The sequence below is a fragment of the Bombina bombina genome, chromosome 5 (genome assembly GCF_027579735.1).
Source record: "Bombina bombina isolate aBomBom1 chromosome 5, aBomBom1.pri, whole genome shotgun sequence".
Taxonomy (NCBI): Eukaryota; Metazoa; Chordata; class Amphibia; order Anura; family Bombinatoridae; genus Bombina; species Bombina bombina.
In genome coordinates this window covers 1,136,643,014-1,136,664,916 of record NC_069503.1, presented here as the reverse complement: position 1 = coordinate 1,136,664,916, position 21,903 = coordinate 1,136,643,014, and the positions used below count along the sequence as shown (strand labels likewise).

At 38.5% G+C, this 21,903-nt stretch overlaps 1 protein-coding gene across 1 annotated transcript in view; it reads right to left on the bottom strand.

Annotated features, from left to right (window-relative positions):
* LOC128661188 (cytochrome c1, heme protein, mitochondrial) overlaps positions 1 to 21,903 on the bottom strand; it is a 76,682-nt gene that overhangs the window by 42,853 nt on the left and 11,926 nt on the right. The window contains exons 2-3 of the mRNA XM_053715431.1: positions 17,979 to 18,169; positions 15,892 to 16,018 (exon numbers count right to left, since the gene is read on the bottom strand). Coding sequence (XP_053571406.1) covers positions 15,892 to 16,018; positions 17,979 to 18,169 — 318 coding nt within the window. The remainder of the gene's footprint in view (positions 1 to 15,891; positions 16,019 to 17,978; positions 18,170 to 21,903) is intronic.

The window sequence follows — 21,903 nt, the reverse complement described above, 5'->3', positions numbered from 1 at the left end:
CTTTGTTCTTTTGCTATCTTTATTTGAAAAGCATGAATGTAACTTTTAGAGACCGGCCTATTTTAAGTTAAGCACCCTGGATAGCGCTTGCTTATTGGTGTCTACATTTTTCCACCAATCAGCAAGCGCTACCCAGGTGCTGAACCAAAAATAGGCCCGGCTCAAATGCTTAATATTCCAGCTTTTCAAATAAAGATAGCAAGAAGAAAAATTAATAGGTGTAAATTTGAAATTTTCTGCTCTATCTAAAATCATTAAAGAATTTGGGTTTAGTGCGTTTAAGAATCCCTATTAAGAACTTTAGGGAGCAGAATTGAATTTGCAGATGAATACCGTTCACCCTTAAAGGGACACAACCCAATTTTTTTCTCTTTCGTGATTCAGATAGAGCAACTTTCTAATTTACTTTTATTTTTTCTTCGTTCTCTTACTATCTTTATTTGAAAAAGGTATCTAAGCTTTTTACTTGGTTCAGAACTCTGGACAGAACTTTTTATTGGTGGATGAATTTATCCACCAATCGGCAAGGACAACCGAGGTTGTTCACCAAAAATGGGCCGGCATCTAAACTTACATTCTCTCATTTCAAATAAAGATACCAAGAGAATGAAGAACATTTGATAATAGGAGTAAATAAAGAAGTTGCTTAAAATGTCATGCTCTGAATTGTGAAAGGAAAAATGTGTGTTCAGTGTCCTTTTAAGAAACAGAGGGTCGCGGCACGATGATGCAGCTGTGTGTGCTCAGTGTGTCCTGCCTTTTCCTCTCTGCGCGCTCAGTTGCGTCAGGTCGTGTAGCTGAGCGCTCAGAGCTGAAATATTTGAACTTCAGAAGCGATGTGAAGCCACATCGCTTGCAGTGTCACAGCCTTTATCCCACGGACTGAAAAGGAAAAAAAGCAGTAAGGGGAGATTACTTGCTTTTTTTAAAAAAAAAAAAAGCCCTTATAGGTTCACAAAACACCACATTTTTCTATCATGATTCAGACAGATTTGTTGAAAAACAGGGGAACAAGCTCAGGAGTGTGCAAATGTCTGCAGCACTATATGACAGCATTATGTAAAAATGTTATACACTAACAAGAGCACTAGATGGCAGCATTTTATGTAAAAATGTTATACACTAACAAGAGCACTAGATGGCGGCACTTTATGTAAAAATGTTATACACTAACAAGAACACTAGATGGCGGCACTTTATGTAAAAATGTTATACACTAACAAGAGCACTAGATGGCGGCACTTTATGTAAAAATGTTATACACTAACAAGAGCACTAGATGGCGGCACTTTATGTAAAAATGTTATACACTAACAAGAACACTAGATGGCGGCACTTTATGTAAAAATGTTATACACTAACAAGAGCACTAGATGGCAGCACTTTATGTAAAAATGTAATACACTAACAAGAGCATTAGATGGCAGCACTTTATGTAAAAATGTTATACACTAACAAGAGCATTAGATGGCAGCATTTTATGTAAAAATGTTATACACTAACAAGAGCATTAGATGGCAGCACTATTTCCCATCATGTAGTGCTCTAGACATGTACACATTACCTATCTAGTTGGCTCTTCAAGAAATGTGAGAATAGAAGTAAATTGGAAACAAAAAAAACTCAAAAAGCTTACCTGATAAATTTCTTTCTTTCCGGATATGGTGAGTCCATGACATCATCAATTACGGTTGGGAATATCAATCCTGGCCAGCAGGAGGCAGCAAAGAGCACCACAGCAAAGCTGTTAAGTGTCACTCCCCTACCCATGATCCCCAGTCATTCGACCAAAGGGAAATGAAAAAGGAATAACACAAAGGTGTAGTTGTGCCTGAGGTTTAGTCAAAATCAACCATCTTAGATTTAAGGGTGGGGTCGTGGACTCACCATATCCAGAAAGAAAGAAATTTATCAGGTAAGCATAAATTTTGTTTTCTTTCCTATTATATGGTAAGTCCACGACGTCATCAATTACTGTTGGGAACCAATACCCAAGCTAGAGGACACAGATGACTAGGGAGGGAGAACAAGACTAGCAGACCTAAACAAGGCACCACTGCTTGAAGAAGCTTTCTCCCAAAAGAAGCCTCAGCCAAGGCAAAAGTATCAAATTTGGATAAAGTATGCTTTCCAGAGAAAGAAACCGGGCAGAGGACTGACAAAAATCCACCTGTAGCTAGAATTTTAGAGCACGCACAACATCCAGGTTGTGCAACAAACGTTCCTTATGAGAAGGATTAGGACAAAGGAACAACGATTTACTGGTTAATATTTCTACCAGATACCACTTTACAAAAAAAAAAACAAAAAAACAACTTGGTACGAAGAACCACCTTATCAGCATGAAAGGTAAGGCAAATCACACTGCAAAGCCAAGAGTTCCGAGACTCTCTGAGCAGAAGAAATAGCAACAAGAAACAAAACCTTCCAAGATAACAATGGCTATGGAATGTAAAGGCTCAAACGGAGCCTGTAGCAAAACCTTAAGCAACTTTCTAATTTACTCCTATTAATTTTTCTTCATTCACTTGCTATCTTTATATGAAAATGAAGGCATTTTTTTTTTTATTTATAATTCAACAGTATAACAAGATCAAAACAATAACACAAGTTATTAATATAGAAATGGCTTACAAAGGATCAAGTTTTTTGTTCCATTAACATAATAAAATTGTTTGTAGAAATACATTGATTTTTCTCTTAACATTTCGAGTACTAATCTAAGACCAGACAACCTCCTCTTGTTGTATTCTTATACTGTTGACTTTTTTATTGAATTTTATGACACCACACAGACACACACACAAAAGGTAAAGAAAGGTAAAGGGAGAGAAAAAAAAATATATAAAAATTAATACAAAATAAAATGACCCCTCCCTCAATTTCTAGTGTTATTACCACTTTATCTCGGAAATACATTGTTTGTGATTGCTGTTTCAAGAAAGATGGTCCCCCTAAATGGCGCATTAAAGGGACATTAAACACCAAATACACGCTAGATAGAATGATGCATTCAAAGAAAAGATTAGTCCATGAGTAACATGTAGATGTATTTTTTAAAGTTTCCTTAGTTGTTTAAAAAGTGACAAAATAAGTGTAAAGTTTTAGTGTCTATAAAACGCTGGGAGCTGCCATGTTGTAACTTGTGTTACCTTCTCTGCTGTGGCCAATTAGAGATAGTTATACATAGGTCACTAGAGTGTGCAGCCAATGGTTGTGCTGGATTTAACAGTGTTCCTCACTTCCATTTCTAACAGGAACTGAAAAGCTCACAATTTCAGAATGGAATTACAGGCAAAGAGGACAAAATAAATAATGAAAGTATATTGCAGAGTTGTTTTATATATACAATTTATCATTTTATATTACCATCTCAAAGTGTTTAATGTCCCTTTAAGCTGCCTCTGACTTTCTTCTGGAAGGTCTAAAATTATATTTTTCCATTTTTTTTAAAAACCTATTTATAAGAGCTTCAGAGCTAACCGAGATCTGTTCCAAGATAATTTGATTATATAATTTTTGTTTAAGTTCTCTCAAACTGGGAGCTTTGTTAGACTTTTAATATTAATTTTAATATAAGCAATCTACTTGTAATAATTATACTATTTAACCGACGTACATTCTCAAGCAAGAATCCTTCCTTAGCAAAGAAGAAAATGATTTCTTCTGATAATTATATATTAGTCATATTAATTCTATTAAACCAGGCATTAACCTTGAGCCAGAATCTTTTCTTGGTACAGTCCCAGAAAAGATGGTGCAGGTTTGTTCTTAGCCTCTTACATTTAGGGCAGTATATTCCAGTATATTCCTATTGCTGACCATCTAGCCTTTACGGCCGGGGTGATGTAGGCTTTATTAATAAGTTTTGTACGAGTTTCTCTCCCGGAGGTAGAAATTGTTGCTAGATCTAATGCCTTAAAGCTTTCCTTAATTCTTTCCGGATAAGTTTGCAAGCTATTCGCTAAAAGGTGTAAGTTTCTTATACCCAATAAAGATATCACTAACTTGTAAAATAGGGAAATTGCGTACTTCCCGGTATTAAATAATTTTAGGACCGGCTCTTGAGTATCCACCGTTCCTTCTAACAGGTTATTAGATATTATTTTTCTTCATTCACTTGCTATCTTTATATGAAAATGAAGGCATCAAAACTCAAGGAGCCAGACAATTTTTGGTTCACTACCCTGGACAGCACGTGTTTATTGGTGGGTGAATTTATCCATCAGCAAGAACAACCCAGGTCGTTCACCATCTATGGGATGGCTTATAAACTTACATTCTTGCTTTTTAAATAAAAATACAAAGAATTTAGAAAATTTAATAGGAGTAAATTAGAAAGTTGCATGTGCTATCTGAATCCCGAAAGAAAAAATTTGGGTTCAGTGTCCCTTTAAGTCTCCAAGGAGGAGTAGCAGACTTAAAGGGACAGTAAACCTTAAAAATAATGTTATATAATTCTGCACATAGTGCAGAATTATATAACATTATTTAAGTGCTATAGTTCTAAAAGCCTTTTTTACCTTTTAATATGTAAAAAATATGGCGCTTTTACAGACCCGCTCTCTGCTGAGCGGGTCTGTTATATTTAGTCAGCGCATCGGGCCAGCTGTATAGTCACAGCCCGGCCCGACCGCGCCATAAGACTAAGTGCAGCTCGCTCCTGTCACAGGAGCGAGCTGCACTTAGTGCTATGGCGCGGTCGGGCCGGGCTGTGACTATACAGCTGGCCCGATGCGCTGACTAAATATAACAGACCCGCTCAGCAGAGAGCGGGTCTGTAAAAGCGCCATATTTTTTACATATTAAAAGGTAAAAAAGGCTTTTAGAACTATAGCACTTAAATAATGTTATATAATTCTGCACTATGTGCAGAATTATATAACATTTTTAAGGTTTACTGTCCCTTTAAAGACATGCCTAATTCTGACCAGGGCCTGACAAAATAATTGAACATCTGGCACATCCGCCAGACTTATGTAACAAAACCTATAATGCAGAAATCTGAACCTTCAGAGAACTGGAGAAAAGAAAATCCTAGGAATCCTGACCCTATTTACGCCATATCTTATGGTAAATCTTTCTAGTAACAGGCATGCAAGCCTGAATCATTGTCTCAATGACCGACTCAGAGAAACTAGATTTGGATGAAAGCATGGACCCCAAGTTAGCAGGTCCTACCTCAGAGGCAGCCTCCAAGGTGGAAGAGACATCTTCACTAGGTCTGCATACCAGGTCCTGTGAGGCCATGCAGGAGCTATTAGAATGACTGATGCTTTCTCATGTTTGATACGAGCTTCCGCTCATTGAATAATCCGCCCACTGAATAATCCAAGCCACCTCCTTCATGGCTAAGGAACTCAGAGTTCCTCCATGGTGGTTGATGTAAACCACTGATGTGATTGTCAGATTGGAACCTGATAAACCGGGCTAAGGACAACTGAGGCTACGCTATCGGATCACTGTAAATTGCTCTCAACTCCGAGATTTATGGGAAGAGCAGACTCCTCCCGAATCCATAGACACACTTAATGAATCCCAGACAGCTCCCCAGCCCGGCATCTGGTGTTGAATTATTCTCCATCCCCATCTGTGTGTGTGTATATATGTATGTGTGTGTGTGTGTGCGTGCATGTATATATATGTGTGTGTGCGCATGTATGTATGTATGTGTGTGTGTGTGTGCATGCATGTATGTGTGCGTGCATGCATGCGTGTGTGTATGCATGCATGTGCGTGCGTATATATATATATATATATATATATATATATATATATATATATATATATATATATATATATATATATATATATATATATATATATATATATATATATATATATATATATATACACATACATATACACACACATACATACACACACAGAATTTATGCCTACCTGATAAATTACTTTCTCTTACGGTGTATTCAGTCCACGGATTCATCCTTACTAGTGGGATATTCTCAATCCCTACAGGAAGTGGCAAAGAGCACACAGCAAAGCTGTCCATATAGCTCCGTGGGTTAATTTAAGATAAGCGCCAAGTTATTATCCTTAAGCTCCCTCACAGGTAATCTTCCCTATGATTACCAATTTTTAGTATAAACCAAACAAGTGTCAATTATTGAAGTTTGGGAGCGCTAAAAAAGCTTTAAAGACAATATGGAGATTTAAAATTTGCACAATATTTATTGCTGGTGGACAATCTAAAAACATATATAAATAAATCAAAAAATCATAAAAAACAATATAAACAGTATAATCAGTCTAGGGTAGGATGAAGTGTACATGTGTCTGTATCTTATATCTGTAGGTATAATCAGATCTCATTACTGTATCACATTGTGTACATATACATGTCTATCTTATATCTGTAGGTCTAATCAGATCTCATTACTGTGTACATATATATGCGTCTATCTTATATCTGTAGGTATAATCTGATCTCATTACTGTATCACAATGTGTACATATACATGTCTATCTTATATCTGTAGGTATAATCTGATCTCATTACTGTATCACAATGTGTACATATACATGTCTATCTTATATCTGTAGGTATAATCTGATCTCATTACTGTATCACATTGTGTACATATACATGTCTATCTTATATCTGTAGGTCTAATCAGATCTCATTACTGTGTACATATATATGCGTCTATCTTATATCTGTAGGTATAATCTGATCTCATTACTGTATCACAATGTGTACATATACATGTCTATCTTATATCTGTAGGTATAATCTGATCTCATTACTGTATCACAATGTGTACATATATATGTCTATCTTATATCTGTAGGTATAATCTGATCTCATTACTGTATCACATTGTGTACATATACATGTCTATCTTATATCTGTAGGTCTAATCAGATCTCATTACTGTGTACATATATATGCGTCTATCTTATATCTGTAGGTATAATCTGATCTCATTACTGTATCACAATGTGTACATATACATGTCTATCTTATATCTGTAGGTATAATCTGATCTCATTACTGTATCACATTGTGTACATATACATGTCTATCTTATATCTGTAGGTCTAATCAGATCTCATTACTGTGTACATATATATGTGTCTATCTTATATCTGTAGGTATAATCTGATCTCATTACTGTATCACAATGTGTACATATACATGTCTATCTTATATCTGTAGGTATAATCTGATCTCATTACTGTATCACATTGTGTACATATACATGTGTCAATGTGATACAGTAATGAGATCTGATTATACCTACAGATATAAGATAGACATGTATATGTACACATTGTGATACAGTAATTAGATCTGATTATACCTACAGATATAAGATAGACCGCATATATATGTACACAGTGTGACACAGTAATGAGATCTGATTATACCTACTGATATAAGATACAGACACATGTATATGTACACAATGTGATACAGTAATGAGAACTGATTATACCTACAGATATAAGATAGACACATGTATATGTACACATTGTGATACAGTAATGAGATCAGATTATACCTACAGATATAACAGACACATGTATATGTACACAATGTGATACAGTAATGAGATCAGATTATACCTACAGATATAAGATACAGACACATGTATATGTACACAATGTGATACAGTAATGAGATCTGATTATACCTACAGATATAAGATAGACATATATATGTACACATTGTGATACAGTAATGAGATCTGATTATACCTACAGATATAAGATAAAGACACATGTATATGTACACAATGTGATACAGTAATGAGATCTGATTATACCTACAGATATAAGAGTGTACATATACATGTGTCTGTTATATCTGTAGGTATAATCTGATCTCATTACTGTATCACATTGTGTACATATACATGTGTCTGTATCTTATATCTGTAGGTATAATCAGATCGCATTACTGTATCACATTGTGTACATATACATGTGTCTTTATCTTATATCTGTAGGTATAATCAGATCTCATTACTGTATCACAATGTGTACATATATATGTCTGTATCTTATATCTGTAGGTATAATCAGATCTCATTACTGTATCACAATGTGTACATATGTCTATCTTATATCTGTAGGTATAATCAGATCTCATTACTTTATCACATTGTGTACATATACATGTGTCTATGTTATATCTGTAGGTATAATCAGATCTCATTACTGTATCACAATGTGTACATATACATGTGTCTGTTATATCTGTAGGTATAATCAGATCTCATTACTGTATCACAATGTGTACATATACATGTGTCTTTATCTTATATCTGTAGGTATAATCAGATCTCATTACTTTATCACATTGTGTACATACACGTGTCTTTATCTTATATCTGTAGGTATAATCAGATCTCATTACTGTATCACATTGTGTACATATACATGTGTCTATCTTATATCTGTAGGTATAATCAGATCTCATTACTGTATAACACTGTGTACATATACATGTGTCTGTATCTTATATCTGTAGGTATAATCAGATCTCATTACTGTATCACATTGTGTACATATACATGTGTCTATCTTATATCTGTAGGTCTAATCAGATCTCATTACTGTGTCACACTGTGTACATATATATGCGTCTATCTTATATCTGTAGGTATAATCTGATCTCATTACTGTATCACAATGTGTACATATACATGTCTATCTTATATCTGTAGGTCTAATCAGATCTCATTACTGTGTCACACTGTGTACCTATACATGTGTCTATGTTATATCTGTAGGTATAATCTGATCTCATTACTGTATCACAATGTGTACATATACATGTGTCTGTATCTTATATCTGTAGGTCTAATCAGATCTCATTACTGTGTCACACTGTGTACATATACATGTGTCTATGTTATATCTGTAGGTCTAATCAGATCTCATTACTGTGTCACACTGTGTACATATATATGCGGTCTATCTTATATCTGTAGGTATAATCAGATCTCATTACTGTGTCACACTGTGTACATATATATGCGTCTATCTTATATCTGTAGGTATAATCTGATCTCATTACTGTAGGAAGAGTAAAGAGAAGAGGTGTTAAACTGTTAGTTTTATTTTATCTTCAATCAAGTGTTTGTTATTTTTAAATGGTACCGGTGTTTGACTATTTACTCTCAGGCAGCACATAGATGAAGATTTCTGCCTGGAGGAGGATGATCTTAGCATTTGTAACTAAGGTCTACTGCTGTTCCCACAGAAGCTGAGGGGTTCAGGAAAACTTCAGTGTGAGGAACAGTTTCTTGCTATACAGCAATGAGGTATGTTCAGTCATATTTTCTGCAGAGACTGTGTTAACTCAGAAAGGCTGACAGTGTCCCCATTAGGGGAAGGGTAAGCAGTAATCCTAGTGTTATCAGAGGTTTTTACTAGCTTGCATAAAGGGTTAATTTTTTGTGGGCACTCAGTTTGTTATGTGAATTTGGGACAAACATTTTTGTGTCTGGGAGTAACGTTTTCTGTTTTATGGGACATTTGCGTGAGAGTTCTTTGGGGTTGTTTATAACCCACATGGCTTTCAGGCAGGCTTTGTTAGTTTTGTGTAGGCCCCAGCAACATCGAATGAGGTGGGCGGGGCCTACATTTACAAGCAGCAAGCAACTTCTCCTGGGGTCCTGAGAGTCTTCTGAGGGACTAATTGAAGCTTTAAACCCCATATTATCGTTCCTAACGGCAGGTAGGGGCACAGCAGAGCTGTGGCAAAGTGCTTTAGGGGGTTTTAACCGGTTTTAGACATATTTCAATCCATTTTTTTCATTATTGCTTATTAACTTGTGGTGCAATCCTTCTAAAGCTTAGTGGGTACACTTAAAATTTCAGAAAAATTGAAGCAATTTTAACCTGTTTTGCAGTTTGTGTATGCCTTTTTTTCTCTTAAAGGCACAGTACCGTTTTTGCAAATTGTGTTTTTTTCATTAAAGTGTTTTCCAAGCTTGCTTTGCTTTATTACTAGTCTGTTAAACATGTCTGACACTGAGGAAACTCATTGTCCAATTTGTTTAGAAGCCATTGTGGAACCCCCTCTTAGAATGTGTCCCACTTGTACTAATATGTCTATAAATTGCAAACAGCATATTATGTTTGGCATTAGATGATTCTCAGACAGAAGGAAATCAGGTTTTGCCATCTAGTTCTCCCCAAGTGTCACAACCAGTAACGCCCGCCCAAGCGACGCCAAGTACTTCTAGTGCGTCTAATTTTTTCACCTTGCAAGATATGGCTTCAGTTATAAATACTACCCTCACAGAGGATTTATCTAAGCTGCCTGGGTTGCAAGGGAAGCACAGTAGCTCTGGGTTAAGAACAAATGCTGAGCCTTCTGACACTTTAGTAGCCGTATCCGATATTCCCTCACAATGTTCTGAGGTAGGGATGAGGGATTTGCTGTCTGAGGGAGAGATTTCTGATTCAGGAAAGATGTTCTCTCAGACAGATTCAGATATGACGGCATTTAAATTTAAGCTAGAGCACCTCCTCTTATTACTCAGGGAGGTTTTAGCTACTCTGGATGATTGTGACCCTATTGTAGTTCCATAGAAAAATTGTGTAAAATGGACAAATATTTAGAGGTTCCCGTTTACACTGATGTGTTTCCGGTCCCTAAGAGGATTTCGGACATTGTTACTAAGGAGTGGGATAGACCAGGTATTCCGTTCGCTCCCCCTCCTGTTTTTAAGAAAATGTTTTCCCATTTCTGACACCATAAAGGACTCATGGCAGACGGTCCCTAAGGTGGAGGGAGCTATTTCTACCCTGGCTAAGCGTACAACTATACCTATTGAAGAGAGTTGTGCTTTCATTGATCCTATGGATAAAAAATTAGAGGGTCTCCTAAAGAAAATTTTTGTTCATCAAGGTTTTCTTCTTCAACCTATAGCATGCATTGTTCCTATAACCACTGCAGCTGCCTTTTGGTTTGAGGCTCTTCAGATGGAGACCCCACTAGATGATATTTTGGATAGAATTAAGGCTCTTAAGTTGGCTAATTCTTTTATTACAGATGCCGCTTTTCATCTTGCTAAATTAGCGGCTAAGAATTCAGGTTTTGCCATTGTAGCGCGTAGAGCGTTATGGCTTAAGACCTGGTCAGCTGATGTGTCATCTAAATCTAAGCTGTTGTCCATCCCTTTCAAAGGCAAGACCCTATTCGGGCCTGCATTGAAAGAGATCATTTCAGACATTACTGGAGGGAAGGGTCATAACCTCCCTCAGGATAAGTCAAATAAGACAAGGACCAAACAAAATAATTTTCGTTCCTTTTGAAACTTCAAGAGTGGTCCCTCTACCTCTTCTCCTGCTGCAAAGCAAGAGGGGAACTTTGCTCAATCCAAGCCAACCTGGAGACCTAATCAGGCTTGGAACAAGCGTAAACAGGCCAAAAAGCCTGCTGCTGCCACTAAGTCAGCATGAAGGGGTAGCCCCCGATCCGGGACCGGATCTAGTAGGGGGCAGACTCTCTTTGCTCAGGCCTGGGGAAGAGGCGTTCAGGATTCCTGGGCAGTAGAAATTGTAACCAAGGGATACCTTCTAGATTTCAAGGATTCCCCTCCAAGGGGGAGGTTCCATCTTTCTCAATTGTCTGTAAACCTGACAAAAAGAGAGGCGTTCTTACACTGTGTAGAAGACCTTTTTACCATGGGAGTGATCTGCCCAGTTCCAAAAGCAGAACAGGGGCAGGGGTTCTACTCCAATCTGTTTATAGTTCCCAAAAAGGAGGGAACCTTCAGACCAATTCTGGATCTCAAGATCCTAAACCAATTCCTAAGAGTTCCATCTTTCAAGATGGAGACCATTCGGACTATCTTACCATTGATCCAGGAGGGTCAATATATGACCACCGTGGACTTAAAGGATGCGTATCTGCACATTCCTATCCACAAAGATCATCACCAGTTCCTCAGGTTCGCCTTTCTGGGCAAGCATTATCAGTTTGTGGCTCTTCCTCTCGGGTTGGCCACGGCGCCGCAAATCTTCACGAAGGTGCTAGGGTCCCTTCTGGCGGTTCTAAGGCCACAGGGCATAGCAGTGGCGCCTTATCTAGACGACATTCTAATTCAAGCGTCGTCCTTCCAACTAGCCAAGTCTCACACGGACTTAGTGTTGGCCTTTCTAAGGTCTCACGGTTGGAAAGTGAACGTAAAAAAGAGTTGTCTTGCCCCCCTCACAAGAGTCATTTCTAGGGACTCTGATCGGTGGACATGAAAATATTTCTGACGGAGGTCAGGAAATCAAAGATTTTGTCCACCTGCCGAGCTCTTCATTCCATTCTTCGGCCGTCAGTGGCTCAGTGTATGGAGGTAATCGGACTAATGGTAGCGGCAATGGACATAGCTCCGTTTGTTCGCTTGCATCTCAGACCACTGCAACTATGCATGCTCAATCAGTGGAATGGGGATTATGTGGATTTATCTCCTCAGATAAATCTGGATCAAGAGACCAGAGACTATCTTCTTTGGTGGTTGTCACAGGATCATCTGTCCCAGGGAATGCGTTTACGCAGGCCAGAATGGGTTATAGTGACGACAGACGCCAGCCTTCTTGGCTGGGGTGCAGTCTGGAATTCCCTGAAAGCTCCGGGTTTGTAGACTCGGGAGGAGGCTCTCCTACCGATAAATATTCTGGAATTAAGAGCGATATTCAATGCTCTCCAGGCATGGCCTCAGCTGGCTTCGGCCAGATTCATCAGGTTTCAGTCGGACATCATCACGACTGTGGCTTATATCAATCATCAGGGAGGAACAAAGTTCCTTAGCGATGATAGAGATCTCAAGGATAATCCAATGGGCAGAGGCAGAGAACTGGGAGGCAGATTTTCTAACTCGTCAGACTTTTCATCCGGGGGAGTGGGAACTCCATCCGGAGGTGTTTGCTCAGCTGGTTCAGCTATGGGGCACACCAGAGTTGGATCTGATGGCGTCTCGTCAGAACCCCAAACTTCCTCGTTACGGCTCCAGGTTGGTCAAGGGATCCTCAGGCTGTACTGAGATGCTCTAGCAGTACCCTGGTCGTTCAACCTGGCTTATGTGTTTCCACCTTTCCCTCTCCTTCCATGTCTGATTGCCAGAATCAAACAGGAGAGAGCATCAGTGATTTCGATAGCGCCTGCGTGGCCACGCAGGACTTGGTATGCAGACCTGGTGGACATGTCATCCCTTCCACCATGGTCTCTGCCATTGAGACAGGACCTTCTGATTCAAGGTCCATTCAAGCATCCAAATCTAATTTCTCTGCAACTGACTGCTTGGAGATTGAACGCTTGATTCTATCAAAGCGGGGTTTCTCTGAATCAGTCATAAATACCTTGATTCAGGCTCGAAAGCCTGTTACCAGGAAAATTTATCATAAGATATGGCGTAAATATCTTTTTTGGTGCAAATCTAAAGGCTTCTCCTGGAGTAAAATCAGGATTCCTAGGATTTTGTCTTTTCTCCAAGAGGTATTGGAGAAAGGATTATCAGCTAGTTCCCTAAAGGGACAGATATCTGCTCGGTCTATTTTGTTGCACAAGCGTCTGGCAGATGTTCCAGACGCTCAGGCTTTTTGTCAGGCTTTAGTTAGAATTAAGCCTGTGTTTAAACCTATTGCTCTGCCATGGAGTCTAAATTTAGTTCTTAGAGTTCTTCAGGGGGTTCCGTTTGAACCCATGCATTCCATAGATATTAAGCTTTTATCTTGGAAAGTTTTTTTCCTAGTTGCCATCTCTTCAGCTCAAAGAGTTTCTGAACTATCTGCATTACAATGTGACTCTCCTTATCTTGTGTTCCATGCTGATAAGGTGGTTTTGCGTACCAAGCCTGGGTTCCTACCTAATGTTGTTACTAACAGGAATATCAATCAAGAAATTGTTCCTTCTCTGTGTCCTAATCCTTCTTGTAAGAAGGAACGTCTGTTGCACAACTTGGACGTGGTTCGTGCTTTGAAATTTTATTTGCAGGCAACCAAAGCTTTTCATCAAACATCTTCTTTGTTTGTTGTCTATTCTGGAAAGCGTAGGGGTCAAAAGGCTACGTCGACTTCTCTTTCCTTTTGGCTGAAAAGCATCATCAGCTTGGCTTATGAGACTGCTGGACAGCAGCCTCCTGAAAGGATTACAGCTCATTCTACTAGAGCGGTAGCTTCCACATGGGCTTTTAAAAATGATGCTTCTGTTGAACAGATTTGTAAGGCTGCGACTTGGTCGTCGCTTCATACCTTTTCAAAATTTTATAAATTTTACACTTTTGCTTCTTCGGAGGCTATTTTTGGGAGAAAGGTTTTGCAAGCAGTGGGTGCCTTCCGTTTAGGTTCCTGTCTTGTCCCTCCCTTCATCCGTGTTCTAAAGCTTTGGTATTGGTATCCCACACGTTAGGATGAATCCGTGGACTCTGTACATCATGCAAAAGAAAACAAAATTTATGCTTACCTGATAAATTTCTTTCTTTTGTGATGTACCGAGTCCACGGCCCACCCTGTCTATTCAAGACAGATAGTATTTTTTTAAGTAAACTTCAGTCACCTCTGCACCTTATAGTTTCTCCTTTTCTTCCTTGGCCTTCGGTCGAATGACTGGGGGGTGGAGTTAAGGGGGGCGCTATATATATACAGCTCTGTTGTGGTGCTCTCTTTGCTACTTCCTGTCAGGAAGGAGAATATCCCACAAGGATGAATCCGTGGACTCGGTACATCACAAAAGAAAGAAATGTATCAGGTAAGCATAAATTTTGTTTTTATCTTATATCTGTAGGTATAATCAGATCTCATTACTGTATCACATCGTGTACATATAAATGCTTCTATCTTATATTTGTCCATAAACCAATCACCAATACTTGGAGATAATGGGAAATTAACATTTTATTACCTTATCTCTTCTATAACCCACAGAGTGTAATTTCTTCTACTGGCTGTGTTAATACAGCTTGGCCTCAAGGCCAAAAACTTTCAGGATGTGTGGGGATACCACAGGCTAAATCAACTATTTCAAATGCCAATATAATGGTAATGGAAATACTTGTAAACAATTGTATACACTCCAGCAGGTAAAGTGGATCATTGGGAATAAATTAAAAAGTAGAAACATTGAGTAAACTGCCCCTTTAACTTGAGACAAAAACCAAACGGGAACAAACAGAATGGTTTAATTATTTGATGCATTAAATTGTAGGTCTTAAGATCCCTTATGATTTAGTGCAAAGCATTTAATAGAACCAGTAGATAAATGGCTGATGAAGTCTAATATGTCGACTAGGAGAGCTTGGGAACATTTTACTGCAAAAATAAAAGGCTCAATATCATAACAAAACTTGGTATAAAATAAAAAATATCTATAAACGAATAAACATTGTAATGAAAGTTGCTCTCCCAGAACACCCTAATTCCACTGCAAACGAAGATACAGCAAGTGACTGGAGCACATACATGCAACTATGTTTAAAGAGACAGTAAAGTACAAATCAAACTGAAAATTTGCATAAACAACTTCTCAATTTCTATTAAACTTACTTTGTTCTCTTGATATCCTTTGCTGAAGAGCATACTAAGGTAGACTCAGGAGCACCAATGCACTATTGAGAGCTAGGTGATGACTGGTGGCTGCATATATGCCTCTTGTCATTGGCTCACTACATGTGTTCAGCTAGCTCCCAGTAGTGCATTGCTGCCTCTGAGGCTCTTTACTCTTCAACAAACAATGCCAAGAGAATTAGGCAAATATGGTAATAGAAGTAAATTGTAAAATTCTTTAAAATTCCCTGCTCTATTTTAATCACGACAGTTTGACTTTACTGTCCCATTAAAAACAAATGCTATAAATGTCAGTTTTCTGTTGAAACCAGCTGCAGAACAAACCTATAATACAGCATATTCAGACAGGGGACTTACTTCTTCAGCCAGAGCCTTGGCCTCCGCTTCTGTGTGGGTGACACCAATCAGGTTTCTGAAAGCTAAGTACTCCATGCTATGGCAGGCAGCGCACACTTGCTTGTATACCTGGTACCCTCGCCGTAGGCTGTATAAACAACACAGTGAATCACGCACACAGACTAATACAAATGAAGACAGATTGTAAAATCTTTATAGCACACGTCTATGGTTGTATTAAAAAGGGACATTTCCTTCATGATTCAGATAAAGCATACAATCCTAAAAACTGTCTATTTTACTACTGCATTGACTGATTGGTATAACAGTCACTGATTATTGCAGGATCTTTTCCATTAGAGCTGCTAATTTTTTTGTAATAGCAGTTGGTTTAAATATTCAGTTTGGCTTAACTTGAGTTTCAGTTGGTTAAGGTCAGCATTCGCCAGCAGCAACTGGCTATTTTTGGAGCCGGATTTCTTCTTGTGAAAGTGCAACACATTAAGATCCGGATTTGCACAGATTTTAGCGTGTTTCACTTTCACAAGAAGAATTCCGTGTCTGAAAATAAACTATAGGAAGAGAGCAGGTTAAAGGGACATAAAACAATATGTGTTATTTACATAACTATGGCACATTGAAAGATTACCTTCAGAACAGTTTCCTTGCAAAGTGCCATTAACCCCTTCAATTATTTTTTTTGTTTATTCTGATCCTAACTCCCCCTGAGTTTTGCCATTTATGGAAGGTGCAGTCCAGCCGTTTACTTCAGCCAAACACCCCTGTGACACGCACATATGAACAGTACGCTGTGGTGACGTCATGCATGACAACCAAGCGAAGCAGTGCACGGTATAATGTGCACTGCTTTATAGCTCACAAAGTAGCAATAAAACAGCTCAAGTAAAGTCGACACCTTAGACACATTTTACATATTTCTTTTAGCGTCTGGCTTCTCTCACGCTCCAGTCTTTCTACAGTAAAGTATAAATCTGCACACCGCTTCTACCCGACTGTATTCCACTCTTACCCTCTTTACTTTTGTGGGTCTTACACTGTCTGGAGGGTAGAGAGAGGGTGATTTAAAACCCCTTCGGAAAGGTCCTGTGTCAGTGCAACTATGCTGGGGAGAGACATTAGTGGAACCTCTGATATTCCTATATATTATGCAGCGCTGTTTGTGGATTTGTAAATGTGCCGTTATCCATCAGAAGTGACAAATCGCCCCCATCTCTACCCTCCAGACAGTGTCAGATCAAAGCAAAGAGGGAGGTGTGGGAAAAAAATATATATTTTACTCTAGAGAAGCAGGAGTGTGAGAGAAGCCAGCTGAACTGAAGCTGTCGGCTAAAGTGTCAGTTTCGCTTGAGCCGCTTTACTACTTGAATCTGCAGGAGGAGACATAATATATACATTCTGTTTGTGCACCCGCAACCAGCACAAGAAATGTGCGGCCTGCTCATCTGCTCCATCACATCCAATAGCAGTGGATGACCCAGGATACTGATAAAAGGGACGGGTCATGCAACTACCAATACAAGTAAAAAGCTATATAAGCAATTATTTTAACCATTAAAAATATTTATAAACTCATCTTTACAAACAATTTAAAATGATTAGTAACTCCTATAAAATAGCCATAACTAAATGTTTTATGGTACTTTAGCATCCTTATTCGAAAGGACAGCTAAAATTAGAAACTAGAATAAAATTCTTAAAGCACTGCTGGGTTAACCGGAAGAGCAGTGATGTGGGCAACCCCTTTACTGTAAGGGTAAGCTAAGGTAAGTAGAACTGCCTAATAAACAAGAGCATAATAAGACCTACTCAGAATTTCAAATAAGCAGTAGATTTTTGACATTTTTTCCCTCCCATTTTGCTGACCCCCCCCCCCGTATCATGTGACAGTCAATCACATGCCAGTATACATATATCTGTGAGCTTGTGCACATGCTCAGTAGGAGCTTGTTTCTCAGAAAGTGTGAATACAAACATTTGATAATGTAATAAGTAAATGGGAAAGTGTCTTAAAACTGCTGCTCCTTCTGAATCATAAGTTGTGTGTCCCTTTTACCAAGGCTTATTTGCATTACAAATGGCTTCCTTACCTGGCATGATCCAATGAGGACAGGAAGCCACTGTGACTCCAGGGGTAGCTTGGCGCGTGCAGCTCTAGCTCGCTGGCTTTCACAGATCTGTGGAGTGCAAGTGCTAAGCCAGAACCACCAGCAATAAGGACTCCTAATGTGGACAGAGCCACCTTCCTGCCACGGGACATGGCGGCAAACGACATATTAGCCTAGAAGAGAAAAGTAAAACATTATCCTCAATTATACGGGAGAACAGAGTATGAAGCACTTCCCTTTTTACATAGAGATGCTCAGGTGATATTTTCCTGTCAGCTTTTTACATAGAGATGCTCAGGTGATATTTTCCTGTCAGCTTTTTACATAGAGATGCTCAGGTGATATTTTCCTGTCAGCTTTTTACATAGATGCGCTCAGGTGATATTTTCCTGTCAGCTTTTTACATAGATGCGCTCAGGTGATATTTTCCTGTCAGCTTTTTACATAGATGCGCTCAGGTGATATTTTCCTGTCAGCTTTTTACATAGAGATGCTCAGGTGATATTTTCCTGTCAGCTTTTTACATAGAGATGCTCAGGTGATATTTTCCTGTCAGCTTTTTACATAGAGATGCTCAGGTGATATTTTCCTGTCAGCTTTTTACATAGAGATGCTCAGGTGATATTTTCCTGTCAGCTTTTTACATAGAGATGCTCAGGTGATATTTTCCTGTCAGCTTTTTACATAGAGATGCTCAGGTGATATTTTCCTGTCAGCTTTTTACAGTTATGCTGCATCACTTTCAAGTGATTTAGCATAGGAGTATTATGTCCCTTTAAGTTAAACATCAATTTTCAAACAGGAAGTGCAAAATGCGTCCTTAGGGATAGACCCCAAGGCAGAACATAGTAAGAATTAAGATGTGCAATGTCATCGCAGAAAAAGCAGCCTGTCTGCAGAAAGATTGGGTCCTACAGATACAGAGCTGAAGCGTTCCTCTATAAAATTCCTTTACAACTGCAAGTCAGTTCCTCCTCACCTCTGCGTGCATATCTGATTATAGTGGCTTCACTGCTTGCCTTTAAACCCCCATCCTATGGCTAAAAAAAAAAAAGATTGCTGCAATGTATTTCTGTGCAATACACTGCAGTTATTTTGGAATCCATGGGGTTAACATCGGCATTTGTTTATTTGCTGTGGAGGAGGGCTGCCCCACACACGGGACTACTGAGCCTTTCCAGCCTGGGAGGGAATGTCAGAGTGGCTACTGCAAGCCTGCGGAGGCTGGATTTATAGCAGTTTAGTACAACAGCCCAGTGGAACGGTGAAGCTCTTATCAAATAGTTATACTGAGCTTATAGGAGATGTTGATATTACCCTGTGGAGAGTTTTTTTGTTTGCTTTTATAGCAGTCTGATTTAAGAGAGGCTACAAATGTTTAAAATTAGCATTTTGAAAATGTGATGTTGCTTGTACTTTTTAGTGACTAGTATAGTTAACACAGGTCCTTTTGCTTAGGAACATTTCTAAAATTTAGTGAAATATTTATATATGTCTGATACCCCAATAACTGACATTAACAAAAGATACCAGTGCTCACAAGTGTTTCTGTATCTAACATTTACCACAAACGTTTGTTCATTTAGGAGCTTCTTATAAAGCACACAATTTATTAGAAACATCAGCCCTAATTTACTGTATTACTTTATATTACCCTAGCAAATGAAACTAGGTTATAATTGTTTTCCCTTTATTTGTAAACAAACAAAAAGCCTATTCCTGCAGACACATAACATGGCAATTTTAGTAATACGATTATAAAATCTGCCAAGTCCCTGCATTAATTACCAATAAATATATTTATTTAACCTTGCCTCCTAGCCTTTGCAAAGCTCTTACTCTTTAATTTGAGTGCTAATGACGGCTCAGAGCCGTCATTAGCACTCAACTACCTTTTTTGCAATCTGGGGGCCCCCACCCGCTCCTACCCCGGCGATCGGGCCTGCATAGTGACAGGCATCTCCGGGGCTTCCCGTTACGTGTGGTGACGTCACGCGCAATGACGTCACCACGCATAACCTTTCCAATGGTATAAGTCTTGGGGATCGGGGGGGGGGGGGGGGGGGAGGAGATTAAATTCAGCTTAGCACTCAAAGGGTTAAGGAGTTAAAGGAACATGAAACCCAATTTTTCTCTCTTGTGATTTAGAAACATGCAATTTTAAACAACTTTCTAATTTGCTTCATTCACTTTATATGCTTTGCTGAAAAGCATATCTAGATAGGCTCAGTAGCTGCTGATTAGTGGCTGCACATAAATGCCTTGTATGATTGGCATACCCATATGCATTGCTATTTCTTCAACCAGGGATATCTAAAGTATTAAGCAAATGAGATCATTGAAGTTAATTGGAATGTTTAAAATTGTATTCTCTATCTGAACTATGAAAGAAAACTTTAGGGTTTAGTGTCCCTTTAATGTGAGCAATGCACCTTTTTATACTTTATTTTGTCCCTTTTCCTGTAATTCCATTAGGAAATTGTGGGTTTATCAGTTCCAGTTGGAAACGGAAGTGCAGAACACATATTCCACACAGCCATTGGCTGCACACTAGTGACCTATTTATAACTGTCCCTAATTGGCCACAGCAGAAAAGGTAACCTAAGTTACAACATGGCAGCTCCCAGTGTTTTATAGACACTAAAACTTTACACTTATTTTGTCACTAAACAGCTAATGAAACTTTAAAAAATACATCTACATGTTATTCTCAGACTAATCATTTCTTGAATGCATCATTCTATCTAGCATTTATTTAGTGTTTAATGTCCCTTTAAGGAAAGGTTTTTTTTAAAAAACAAAACAAAACAGGGACCAGCAAATTCCTTTCAGTAGGCACTAGACAGGCAAGAGATATTCCATATAGAGATGCATAACATCTGAGAAGTTAAGTCTTAAAGGGACAGTGTACACTAGATTTTTCTTTGCTTAAATGTTTTGTAGATGATCCATTTAAATAGCCTATACATCACCTATACTATAACTATACCAAAATACTAAGCCATTGCGGATGCATCATTAATATAATTAGCCAGTGCTACACACTAACAAAAATAAAACTTCCTAACTGGGTGATGTGACTTCAAAGTCAGCAACTTCTATTCATACTATCAACGAGTTTCGCCGTTTTACACGGCTTTCTCAAGATCTTGAGAAAGCCGTGTAAAACAGCGAAACGCGTCGATGGTATGAATAGAAGTTGCTGACTTTGAAGTCACATCACCCAGTTGAAGTATTGCAACGGATTTAAAAAGGGACTTGATTTCTCTTATAAAAGATCCTACTAAAACACTGCGCAGAGTAGGGATATCAAAAAACGTCACGGAACTACTTCCCTTAGTAGCGTATGCAGACAGTGATGTCATCAACCCGGAAAACCAACTAAACTGAGCTGCATAGACACCTGTGCCCAGCTGAACGCCCAGAAAGTTTTCAAACTGAATCAAGGTAGCCACACAGAGGTGTAGCAGTCCGTTTAGTGTGGTACTCTTTTGAGGATAATATAACCTGTTATAAAGCCTTTCATAACGCCATTTTATACAACTGGACTCTCTTATCTAAATATTTGGGCTACAATCTGTTAGGATAAATTTGCCTACGAAATGTATCTATATATGACATAGTATCTGTTTGCTACACCTACGATAAGGACACAAATATCAAGGACTTTACATATACCTTTAAAGGACCAGTCAACACATTAGATTTGCATAATCAACAAATGAAAGATAACAAGACAATGCAATAGCACTTAGTCTGAACTTCAAATGAGTAGTAGATTTTTTTATAACAAATTTCAAAGTTATGTATATTTCCACTCCCCTTGTACCATGTGATAGCAATCAGCCAATCACAAATGCATATACGTATAGTCTGAATTCTTGCACATGCTAAGTAGGATCTGGTG